General features: G+C 32.7%; 1 protein-coding gene across 2 annotated transcripts in view; it reads right to left on the bottom strand.

The window, feature by feature from the left end:
- Positions 1 to 2,388: 2,388 nt before the first annotated feature.
- Positions 2,389 to 13,685, bottom strand: part of LOC149070597 (E3 ubiquitin-protein ligase RNF34-like) — a 34,033-nt gene continuing 22,736 nt past the window's right edge. For both annotated transcript variants that reach the window (XM_089248989.1, XM_089248990.1), the window contains exons 5-6: positions 6,913 to 7,114; positions 2,389 to 2,663 (exon numbers count right to left, since the gene is read on the bottom strand). In XM_089248989.1, coding sequence (XP_089105115.1) covers positions 2,494 to 2,663; positions 6,913 to 7,114 — 372 coding nt within the window. In that variant the 3' untranslated portion in view covers positions 2,389 to 2,493. The remainder of the gene's footprint in view (positions 2,664 to 6,912; positions 7,115 to 13,685) is intronic.

Below are 13,685 nucleotides of genomic sequence, written 5' to 3'. Positions count from 1 at the left end.
ACATTCTGATGGTATATCTTTAAATGACATAAGATTTTATAAGTGGTTTTTTTCAAAAAAGTCTCATAAAAGTGGCCAGAATATATTTTTTTTTCATATGAAGTATCTGAGTTATTTAAAGTTATATATAAAAGCCAAAATTTCTCATTCTTACAATATTTTCTAACCTTTGGCTACATTCTGATGCTCTATCTTTAGCAAATTCATGAATAAGGATTGCATCACACATCTAAATGTAATGGTGTATTATCTCACAGGGTTTCTTTTTCCCTTCAGGAAGAAGCAGCTACAGTAGTGACACCATCATGCTAGGGGCAGGTGGTCCTATAATCCAATAAAGACACCAGCTGTCTTTAAAGGACAAAGACTAGTGTACTAGTAGCTACATTACCTCATATACATTTTCATTTTCTTTCCCATAAGAAGTAGCACATCTCCTACTGTATATCTCCCAGTCTTCAATAGTTGTTTTTTTTTATACTTTCACACACACACTGTTAAGCCCGATTAATCAAGGTTCTACTGTATAGTAGTAACAGATTTATGAAAAATAATCAGCTATATACAGGGTGATTATAATTTAAGTTTTGATTCCAAAACTATACAATAAGTACTGATCAGAATGACTTGAAAATTTGCATGGATACTCCTGAAGCAATGGACGTTTCTTTCGCAAAAGAAAAAAGTGCAAGTAGATGATGCTGTACTTGGCCAGCAGTACAATCTATTTTGTGCAACCACATCATTTCTGCACTTCCACAGCATCAGTGTGTGGATAGAACTTCTATCAAGATGCACATTGCAATACCAGCAAAGCAGCTGCTAAAGACCCATTTTGACAGGATGTACCTTAACCCTTGCAACTTCTGGCTGTGGGGGTATCTCAAAATGTTATAAACAGTGGCCAGATTGCAAACTTTGGTGAATTGCAATCTCCAGCACATTCCCTATATGTTAAAGTTCCTCAGGAATATTAATGGGGGTGTGGGGGGTCGCGTTTGGTTTAATAAAGCTGAATTGCAAGCACAACCACATTATGACCATGGCATACTCAGATTCTGTTGTTGAACAAGAATTTTTGTGCTTTCAACCTCATAGCCAGAACACGCGGTGGTCAACATATTTAACATTTCTTAAGGAAGTTGTAGTTATTTGTTCAATTACTTCGTTTTTGTGATGTTTCCATGAATTATGAAATCATGTATCATTCTGCCACGACTGGCTATCGTTTCCATTCTGCGAGCAAATTTCCCACATGATGTCATTAATTTTACATTTTTAAGTATTTTTTCCCTTTTATCAAATAAAATTAAATTTTTTCAGGAATATTCATGTCAATTTTCAAGTCATTCTGACAATCTTTCTTTTTTTACAGTGTTTTGAAATCAGAACCTTAGTTATAATCACCCTGTACTGTATATCGTAAATCATTGCTAATTAATCTGCATTATTTATGCTTCATTAAATACATTATATTCACATAATTTTTATTACTTTTTGCGAAATAGCTTCCTAATTAAGTATACTGAAAGTAACTGGAGAAAAACCTTTGTATATTAAATGATTAATAATAGCATTAAAAGAATTTTCAAACACACAGTAATCCATTGAGTTAAGCAAAAAATAATTAAATTGCAAAAGTTAGTTTTTGTTAAAATGTAATAAATATTTATTGATTAATTAGCATGGGAATAGTGTTAATTACATTAATAAACATTTTATTTTAGTTAGTTATTAGAAGTTTGAATGATTTTTCAGAAATTTCATTGTTTTTAATGTTAATACTATTTAAAACAAAAAAACCCGGTTTTTTTACCAACCCTGAGTGGTAATGAAATAAAAAATTTTATAACTAGGCAGTAGATGTTAGCAACTAAAAATTATTTTATAAACATCAAATTTAAATAAAATACTATACACTACTTTACCAAAACAGAAAATACTAAGTTTCTACTCCTGTCTAGCTGGTTTGCAGGTGTAGGGTTAAAAAAGGTCCTACCTAGAATACCATTTAATGAGATTTTCACTGTTCCAATATTTTTTTTCAGTCATATCCAATGCTTATTTTTATGAACTTGAACAATTCTGTAATGAAAGTTTATAAATGGGAAAGAAAAGACATTTTACATATTGTTTGAGAACAGAAAATTATTTTGTAAAAACAAAATACTGCATATGCAATGACGTTTTGGCCATTTCATTCAAAATGTACCCAAGAAACATTGTATAAAAACAAAGATAGATAACATTGGCTAAAGTGTATTTATTAATACATACTATGGCCATCACTCAATTTCCAGTTTGATTTCACTTGTAAATACAAAGCTTTCTCAAACTATGATTAAAAAACAATGAAAAAGAAAAATTTTCATGAAAAGAGGGGGAAAATGCTTAGTCAAATTCATTTTATTCTGATATATATACATTACATTTTTTTTTCTTCTCAAAATGAAAAATATATTTGGCCATCAACAAACAATTTGATTGAATAATTCACGCTTTGAAAATATGCACAACTCGCACAACGTACTGCCGACAGATGGGGCATTCATGTAGCTGCTTTCCACACTCTGTACAAGTCACAACATGTCCACAGTCCAACAGTACAGAGTCAGCAGGAGCTTCGAAACATATCTTGCACAAGTTCTCATCAGCCATGTTACCTAGAAAAGAAAGAAAAGAAAAAGATTTTAATATTAAAGATTTCAATTTAATAAAATGTTCACAAAAATCTTTTAAAAATATTTAAATAGAATGAAAAAGCCATCTCATAGCCTGCAATTTGACAGGGAGAGGTCCAGACTTGAACATGGATGCCTTTGGTTAGACAAACATCACCATGCTCTGCTCCCCATGTAATTGAAATTCATTCTAAATTGTAGGTTTTTTTAATTTACCTTCACATGCAAATAAATTGACTGAGGGAAAAAATATCCAGGCATAAATAGATCAATTTCAATTTCATGTCAATCATATACAGTACAACCCCACTTCCCCATAAACTGCAGAATCTAATATAAACTTCAAAATGGTATTTTAGCAGGTGTTAAATTTCTCTTAATATAATAATATCCTTTATACAATGACAAATCCCTCTAAAACATTATTTTTGAAGAGATTTTGAAACTATCGTGTTATATCTCACTCACAATCATTTTCAATATACAGTTCATGTCACAATGATCAAAACAGGACTCCTGTTTCCTGATATCAATAACTGATTGATGAATACCATAAAACTTCTCTTTTGTGGACACCAGTGGGACAAAAAAATTCATCCTTAAAGGAGAGGTTCTATTGTATATCTAAAGAAAATTCAGGTTGTATGTGCGACAATCGTGTTTTGCTTGGTCGAACATGGTATATGGGGAGACAGGATAACTTTTTTTTCCCATATAACTACTTTTAAAATGTCAAATAATTTTTTTTTTTCAATTGTTCTAAAGCAGGATTTTCCCGTCAAGCTAAAATAATTTTTTTTTAAATTCAGAAATTGCAAAGAGTTAGAATGGAACTGTCATAATAAGTGTATTATACAAATTATGGTATTTTTTATAATATATGGTATGTTCCATAGATTTCATTGTGAAAGTTTTCTGAGCGAGGAAATGTGAATGTGGTTAGTTGAAAGAAATTGACCATAAACTGAAAAGGGCAATTTTTTTTACCTTAAACATGCCTTCACTATGGGAAAGAAACTAAATAAAAAGCAGCAGTACATGCACAAGGAATCATAATGGCTATTATGGCACCCAAATATATATTGCTCAGGGTTGGCAGGTTTCTAATGCATGCCAGTTTTTGACGGTTTACACTGTCACGTCAAAATCCCTCCATCAAAAACCTCAAATATTGCTTTTCCATATAAAAATTCCCATTGGAGATACACACATTAATTGCATTTTATGTTTAAAGTGACTGTTATTACAAAGAATAAATACTTAATATGAATGTAAAATAATTTTCTACTCTATACAGAATTATTTTGGACTATGTTTTTTTTTTTCTAATAAAATATACAATTTGAATAAAGCATAGCATAAAAGCTGAAGGAAAAACTGAAATTATTTGATATTCTTCAATTCAAGATGATTCTTGACCTTCAAAATTTCTTTAACTGCTTATATATAGATATAAACATCTACTGTACACTTTTTATAACAGGTGGGTGTTTAAAAATATCTTTTACACCAGATATATGTAATGCCGATTTCTGTTGTTAAATTATCAAGATAATCGCTGATACTTAAAAAAATACCCGTATAGTGTATAACATTAAAATATATCTAGCAATCAAAATTCATACTGAATTGTAGGACTAAAATGTCCTTTAATTTGGCAGTGCTGGCTTGTATATATGATGCTTATGAAACTCCCATAACTTATTCTTTGTGCAGAAGTAAGAATGGTCAAGTTTTTGACTATGATATGGTGAAGTATATTTAGCATTCATAATACAATGGTTCTTCAATTCAAGCTGCATCTAAATGTGCAAAACAATATTTTGGGTATCAAGTTCTGCTTTTATTGAAAATACTCTTTAAAACTCTGGGCAGATCAAAAAATTTAAAATATCAAAACAGGTAATTCTTCTCAGTAGTTACAATTCAAAATATAAAAACGTGTTAACCTACATAAAAGTGTTTTGTTACTTAAAATATCCATTAGGTAAAAAAAAATTAAAACTATTTAACACTGACAGTAAGTTTTTGACTGAGCTAATTTCGGAGGTAAAAACCTAACCCTGATGCTCTATTGCGTATATTTAGAATAAACAGCTCTATTTTGCTTATTAAATTGAACATGAGTAATCAGTAATTTAGATAAAATGGACCATAAAATTATATATTATCTACACTTTTCGTATGTTGAAAAAATTAAAATTGCAAATTATAATTTTTTTTAAAAATTATTTTAATATAACTTAATGTTTAAAACTAAAATAAAATATACAAAAAAAAGTTTCTCATCATGTTATATACTAATTGTGTTCAAAATATTATCCAAAAGCATTCATTTAGGTTTTGATAGTTTTGACGGTTTGAACCAGTTTTTGACAGAATTAATCAAAATATTCATTTGTGGAAAATCCCACATCATCCAGTTATTTTGAACAACTTAAATACAGCTCACTCCATTGCCTATATCTTTGTTTTCTCATGATATTTAACTAATTTTTTTCATAAAAGTTGCTCTATATAATTTCAACCTAAGTATGAAAAATTGATATATTTCGTGCATGCTTAATGAAGAAATACTTATATCTGTTTCTTTAAATGCTTATATCTCATGAATATCAAATGTTTTCACTTCAAATTCCAGCATAATGTGTAATTTTTATGTTGTCAGGTGTTCTATGAGTTTTGTGAAATTTGGTTAGAAACTCCGCTTGTTATAAGCAAAAAATATACAGTAAAACCAGTCTTCAAAGGAATCACAAAGAACCAAGATTTTTTCCATTGGTTTCCGCTTAATAAAGGTTCAATTGAAAAAATTTGTAAAATTATGTGACGATCTCATGTGTGATTGAAATAAAATATAAAAAAAAATTTAAGATAAAGTAAACAATTAAAAAAAGTAAATAAATAATTAGTCAATAATTACTAATTTTAGGTATTTAGGTTTTGACATCGTCCATATAAAATTCCAACCTACACTGTTTTTATTCTAAAATAATATCTATGTCCTTTTTAACTTCCTCAAAAATTTTCAATTAGGGTGTCAATATCTGTCGAGTTTGATTCAGTCTGTACATTTCGTCTATACGAAGTACGAAAGCCTGGATTTCTCTATTATCGCCTATGTAATCCACAGCATCAAGGCCATAACTAAGAATTTTGTGAGGGAAAGATGGAGAGCAATATAATTTTGCTGCCCCTACCACTGTAAAATTCAATGATTTTATACCAATGTTTTTATTCCCACCTAAATTTTGCCTTTAGAGCAATTGTCCCCTTTGCCTCTGATTAATTCTAGCCCTGGTCAGCCTTGCGATCACTGAATGCACCCAGCTTGCATTTTGTAAGTCTTGCATATCATTCGAAAATTCAACCCTTACACTGATTTCTCCTGTGGAAAGGCCTGCTTTTCCGAAAAATTTTGTCAGTTTCAGAAAGCAACTGCTTTACTACATATGACTTATCAAAGCCCCAGCATCAAGCACAGAAACAGATTTTTGCTAATCTAAGGGTGGATGATGTAGAACTCACATTTCCAAGCATAGATTGCGTAAAAAATTTCGGTGGAGCACTTTAACATTTTGTATGATCCTTTGGTCTATTGGTCACCAAACACTCAGTGTTTATGTGAAATTTTCCATTAAAGGGTACAATTTTCCTTTCCATTTCTGTGTTAGACAGGTTCCATTTAATTCAGGTTTCTTAATGCGTATTTTGGCATTGAAATAACGGAACAATTTTTTTCTGTTGAAGACAGGTTTTTGCTTAATACAGGTTCTGTTAAAGACAGGTTTTATTGTATTATGAAAATTGAAAAAATGAAAATTATATCTTTGTGAAAATAAGTGCAATTTTCACAAAACGCATACAAATATTGAAAATAGCATATTTTGTGAAGGTTAAAAATCACTTACCATAATAAAGGGTTGATCAAAAACATTTTTTATTCAACTTTTTGTGGGTTTCCTTATAAATGCACTCGTGACTAAATTTTCACCGGAAATAGTGAGTACAAGTACAGGGTTTACAGAACAATTCACTAAGTATTTTTCTAGAAATTTTAAATAATCTCTGAACTCTTAAGTGTCCACTGACTGATGGCTGTACAGTGTATATTAAAATTTGTACTAGAAATGCCAATTTTTAATTGATTTTACTCTGAAAATTTTTTAATGTAATAATTTTTCTCATGTTAACTCCATTGTATATAGCACCAGAAAACAAATATTTGTACCTATATCTTTTGAGCCTTGCTTCTGTTGCCACAACTGTACAACTTTGTCTTGCAAATCTCTTTTCTCACAGCAACCTTTGAAGCTCACAAAATTCCTTGTCAGGATGAGTTTGAGTTCCATGACAGTGAGATCTAATATTTGTTCTTTGTTAGTGATACTGTTGATTGAAACAGGCTTTGGTGATTGTTCTCCGACCAGAACCTATAAATGTAAAATGAAATTTAAATCAAAATTGAATGTTGACAAAAGTTCTTTCAATATTCACAGAAAAAAAAAACCCCTTTCTATATTTACTAATGGCAATAGCACCCTTAATGGTTTTCTGCTGTTGAAACCAATCTGTAACAAGGTCCAGATTCATAAAACCTTGGTTTCGGAAGCATGAAAAAACTTTCACTCATGAGTGGAAATCAATTGAGAGGTGCAGACCCGGTAAATTATCTTTGATGAGCATCACATTAACCTAATTTTTTTAAGGCTGGCAATATTGTTGGATTTTAGGTATGAAATTGTGGCCAGTCTGCAAAAATGGCAAATGCCACACACAAAGGCTTGGAATAACATTTCTACAAAATCATAGCAAAGTTTTCATCTTCAACAACTTTCCCAGCTTATACTGTGGCCTCTAAAAAATTAGCTTAGTTCATCACATATACTGTTCTGATCAACCAAGCAATTCTTACTTGAATATAACTTAATAATCTCTACCAATTCAGAAATTATCCTTTGACTATGTTTGAATTTGAGAAATGTGCATTTTTCACAAAAAAAAAAAATTCAATCATATAACTCTGAGTTCATGTAACTCTCTCTGGGTAACGTAAATCAGGATATTACTGTGAAAGAAAATAATTCAATTGTATGCCATTGATATTAATTTACAACCACCCCAGAAGTCATGAATTGCAATTACACTAGAAGAGTGATAATAAATAAATAAAATTAGTAGAAAAAGCACTTCGCATATGGAGCCAGGTCGAAATCTTCAACAGCAGGAGCAAACCTTGCGTAGTATGCACATACAAGTCCTGATGGCAGACTTCCAGATTCTCGCAGCAAGGCATCTGTACCCATGGAAAAAGCTATCTCTTCTGGCTGTTGGCACTTTTATTTGAAACTAATGAAGTTGGTTCGTTTGTCCATTATTTTGAAGAAAGGTTCTCCCAATGATAGATAAACCATTTGGTGGAATAGTTTGTAACACATCTTCAGATCTGCAGTGATACTATGCCATCCTTATTAAATTCATTTAGTGTGGATTTGAGACTATTTGAAAATTTTTACTGTTGAGTATGCAAACATTTAGCCATGTTCTCTATCGCCTAATAACGAGCTTTAGAGGCAGAACTAATGTAGGAGCTTTGGCTTGGCTTTTGAAATTTACCAAGTTTCTATGGTATCTATTTCACAAAAACTTCACATTGGAAAGAATGTCAACATTCGAATAACGTGATCAAATTTCTTCACAAATGCTATGCATTGTATGAGCAAGGCAAGTTACATGTACAACTTTTGGATAGAAGCTTCTGATTGCTAGCCCTGCTTTTATCATATATGGAGTAGCATTGGTCAAGAAAAGTAAAATATTATTGTGCACCCACACCATTTGGCCATAAAACATTCATGCTTTTGTCAAAAAAGTTGACAGAAGTGGAATGATTGACTTTTTCTAGAATATCAGAATTTAATAGAAAACATGATCCAGCCCGAGAATTCCTATGACGACATTAGCAACAGGGAGGGCTTCAGCATCAGTTGTTTCATCTATTGAAACAAATTTTTTCAGTGAATTCATAATGAACGGAAATTTTGCAAATAAGACTAGCCTCCAGACTACTGTGCTAGAATTTATTGAGCTTCCCGGTAGTGTGAGTTCTATTCAGGGCCGTCTGACATCATGGGGACCCCTCAGGCAAAGTGATGCTATGGTAGTCCCATACTTAGCTGGAAATAAACAGCCTACTTATTTTCAAAATTTATTGTACTATACAAAATATCGTGAGGTGGGGTCACTTATGGACATGAGATTCCCAGGCATGACCCACCTCACAAGAGTGGGACTGACAGAGCTGCAGCCCGGGGGGAGGGGGAAGGTCTGATAGGATTTTCATCTCATTTTTTGTTTTTTCACACTATAAAATTTAATATAAAGGGGTCTGTGAAAAACCCCATTCTAGGGAACCTGCTGCGAAATGTAGGCGGTGAGGCTCAGGTGGGTCCATGCTCTACGATGGCCGATGCCCCTGGTTTTATGAGTGGTTTTGTTGGATTCTGTAAGTGTATAGTCACTAATATGAAAGCTTTATTTTTTTACACCTTAATTTTTCTTCTCAGTTCTCTGCAGTCCTCCAAACCACATGTCGTGGCCCTTTGAAGTATCCCAGTACCACTAGGTGGCCATAGGCCCCCGGTTGAGAACCACTGATGTAGACTACTTACACTGTTCAAAGAGGAGTTGAAATGATTAAGACTTTTTCTTGAATGCTCAATTCCCTTTTTATGCTTATTCCTTTCAATATGCTGTGTGACAGTTAATTTCTTTTCAGCAGCAACTTTATTTTTACACACTTTGCAAAACAAAATGATCTGATCAGTAGAAAAACATCCTAACCAAATTCTATAACTAGCTTTTGTAAGAGACAAAATATAGATGGTTTACTTTCTGGGGATTATTCAAAATTCAGCAATCCTCATTCAGCACATAAGCTTCAGTGCAAAAGCTTGAGAAAATTTTCAAGTTATCATCACTTGTACTCTAATTTATCTCTAGGAAAATATGTTGCTGCTCAAGAGGTACCTATCATCTTTTCAAGAGAGCTCTTTTCAAGTAGTGGGCTACGTTTTTATTTCCATTTCGATGCATTAATTTTATAATCCAACACTTCTTTTCCTTTGCTTTCGCTTGCAGATGAACGGGCTTAACCGACTTCTTATCTTTAGCGAAAGACTTTTCAAGTTCATATACCAATGCTATCTGTTGTTTTATTTTTCACTCCATGACTGCAGCCAAATTATAAACCATGCTCTCTTCTGTCTGGTTCCCACATTTGGATGGAGATATTTTTTTGTAATGTGCTCCTTTACTTTTTGTTTAAATTGAATTCCTTTATCACGACCCGAAGTCGTAATTTGCTTAAAAAGCGGTTTGATTCAAAAATTTTATAAATGATATTTTTGATAATATCACTCAATGTAATTACCACACACATATATTTAATTTCTTTCACTTTTTACTCTGAAAATTTTTTTTAGAAAAGTGAAAAGTATCCTAAAAATGCCAAAAGATGCAAAAATACAAATGTCATCAACATCCGGGCCCTGGTATTATTATCATATTATTTTTTTCTTGATATCATTGTGGATATTAAATGTTTTGTGTTAATATTTCATAGCTGCCAACTTTTGAAAATGAAAATTAGAGAGATTTTCGCACGGACCCATATTTTATACAATAATTACTTCCTAATAAATACAAAAGGAATTTTTTCCAAATAAAATAAGGATTTTTCACTCATAAAAGTTAAAGTGTAGGGAATAAAATCCCTACTCAAAAACTGAAGTCAAAATAGGGATTTTACCTTAGAGGAGAAATAGATATACAGTAAAACCTCGTTAAGTCGTCACCCTGATAAGTCGTCGCTCCTGTTAAGTCGTCATTTTTCTTTAGACGCTTCCAGCTCTCATAGACCACAACGTTATTAAACCCTCGTTTACTCGTCGCTAATTTCGGTTAAGTCGTCACTATGAAAAAGTTTGAGAAAGAGGAACAGACTATTTTTATGGCTCCCATTAAAAAAAGAGCTTGTTAACAGCATTGCCATATGCTTAAAAGTCACCATAAAATCCTATATACCCAAACGCAACAGTTTAAGTAACGAAAGTTACGCTGGAGAAGTTCAATTGCCGAATAAAGTTTTTAGAACACTGGGGACTGTTCAGGCTAGACCTCATTTCTGCCTGGGCTCTATTGGAGAAACCGGAGAAACCGCGAGACACCCAAGCTCTGTCGCAAGAAGCAACGTAAGCACTTTGCCCCTGCCCCTTTGCCCTTGCTTAGCACTTTTGGCAAAACCAAAATTTATTGATATGTCAAAGATTACATATAGTGCAAGGAAATCAAAATTTATGTAAATCGAAGAATCAAGTTTAAGTCAAAGTGAAACGTGCGCGGGCACGGATAATAAATAATCATAGAAAGCATGGGCTCTACTAATTTAGGGCTTGAAATTTAAACAAAATATCTTTGTTGAAAAAAATTAGACATTCTTTTCCAAGTAAAGGTCTTCTGTTTACTTTTCCCTGCCCAGGGCCCCTCCACCAAGTCAAAAGTGTACGAGATTACTTCCCAGTTGCATCATGAACTACTGATGAAGAACTCAAACACTAAAATTAAATTTGATGTATATGTAAAATTAATGTGCAATGACTATTATGAAGAAAAGCTACTTATTCAAACAGTTGCTCTGTTAGTCTATAAATTAAAAATTACTAGTATAAATCAAAGTGTAGACCACAATATTTTAAGTAATAAGAGAGAAAAAAGATAAAAAATTGCTATTAGTTTTTCTTTCGTAATCTATAAATTTTATTAATATTGTTATTTTGATTTATACTTTAATAAATGTCACATTACTTTAAATTTATACGATTTTCATAACATTGCACATTAAATCTGACGAAACTCTGCTTAAGTCGTCACTCCGCTTAAGCCGTCATAATTTTTCGATAACTTGAGGTGACGACTTATTGAGGTTTTACTGTATTTCTTCTCGATGGATTTTACACACATGGATTTTAAACCCTTAGGAATAAAATCTCTACACAAAAAAAAAAAAAAAAGTGAAATTGGAGGCCAAAACTTCAATGGTGATGTAAAAAAAAATATATATTGTGTTCAATCAGAAACGATGTGAACAAACATTCTGCGCGAATGACCCCAAAATCATCGGAAGATGAAGGTGAAGGGAAAAAGCGTCAATTTTTGAAGAACACTGACTTTTTTGTGACACTTGCTTGATGTTTTTTGATTTCACATGGGTGATGATGCCTTTCCACCATGACCGATGTTTATGTCTGTAACACAATTTATACAAAAAGAAAAAGTCTGCCCTTTTCTTTAACGTTTGATGAAAGAAAATTCATCGGGGGAATAAGTACCTTTAAAATTGATTAAATATTTTTTGCTTATCAGTAATTATGTTTTGTTATTGCAAGTATGCAACTTCAACAAAAGAGGAAGTTGTGGCCACATGAGCGTCACTATAATCATCAATTATTATCCAGGACTATTGGCTGCTAAGCTATTTCCCTGCACAATAAGACAAACAACTTTTCTTGTTACCATCAAAGGGTTTGTAAAACTTCCTTAAAAAAGAAATTTCCCACTATTCCCTCATTTACGATGCATTACGTCATTCCGAAATGGAAAAAAAACAGAGGCAAAAGACTTTTTGCCCCACAAGAAATTACTCAGGGATTGTTTTCAGAAGCGGGGATTCTTTTTAAATGAAGTAGGCAGACGTGCCAACTTTTGAAATCCAAAAATCCGGAGCTTCTCCCGAGGGGGATCCGGAGACCCCCCTCCCCCCCAGCACTCACAGACTCGATCAAAAAAAATTCACAAAAGAAAAAAAAAAATTTCGAATTTTTTTTTTTAAATCAATTAAGAAAAAGTTACATTCCCCCCCCCCCCCCCCCAAGGCAGGTTCTGCATTGCCCCTGAGCAGAATAGAGAAATCACATGTACATACTGTTCATAAAATATGTGTTTCCTTTCGTGAATGCTATCAGCGATTCTATCTTGGGTATATGAACTTGTGAAAGCTTTATATTTTAGCTTTATTATAGCTTTAAGTTTTATATTTTCTTTCTGAAAACGTTTAATCGGAATAAACAATTTAAAAAAAAAACTCAAATTACAAAGCTGTCGACGAAAAAACGCGTTGACCGCATGGCTGTTAATGGAATACAATAATGATTATACAGGAATTTCGGCAACCAAGGTCATGCCCCTGATAAATGATTGCCGATAAACGCTATGAAAACGAAGTCGCGTCTTTGCCAGTTGCTTAAATGCAGTCACAGAGACTTTTTTAAGGCTGCTCGATAGAAATGACCACGACTGTCCTCTATGGGTGTTTTCTATAACGACGACGGTAATCATTGATGCCACGGCAACGTGAAAGCTCGCGTAAAATCTAATTTTCTGCCAAAATCCGGAGAAATTTTAATAAATCCGGAGAGCGGGAGGAAGGATGAAAAATCCGGAGTCTCCCGCCTAAATCGGGAAAGTTGGCAGGCATGAGTAGGGGACTTTTAGGGACAATTGGGGATTTTTGTAAAAATTCGAGAGATTTAAGCACTTTTCAGGAGGTCGAGAGATGAAGCTAAAATTCAGGAGAATTGGCAGCTATGATATTTTATTGTCTCACTTCTTAAAACCATTTAAAAAGGGGTTGCTTCTACATCAATATTGAATTCTTATTCCCTCTCAATTAGAATCGTTCTTCCTCTTTGCTCTTCAAAATTGTGTACAACAAACTTCGAGTAAAGATTTCTCTGATATGCCCTTTTCTCCCATTTTTCACTTTAAACCAGTTCTTCTTACCCTTTTTATCATCTTGAACCCCCAATGCGATTCAATTTACTTCCCAGCACCCCAGTGAATAATGTGGTGTCCATTTGTTAGAAAATTTAGTTCTTTACAATTAATTCTTAGCATTAATGATCCAAATTGCAAAATAATTTATAGAAGAAAAAACACACAAAGGCA

The sequence above is a fragment of the Pholcus phalangioides genome, unplaced genomic scaffold (genome assembly GCF_987345545.1).
Source record: "Pholcus phalangioides strain wild (caught in Gottingen) unplaced genomic scaffold, Ppha-v1.0 ptg000021l_1, whole genome shotgun sequence".
Taxonomy (NCBI): domain Eukaryota; kingdom Metazoa; phylum Arthropoda; class Arachnida; order Araneae; family Pholcidae; genus Pholcus; species Pholcus phalangioides.
The sequence above is the reverse complement of the archived record's forward strand: the minus strand, read 5'-3'. Positions and strand labels throughout refer to the sequence as shown.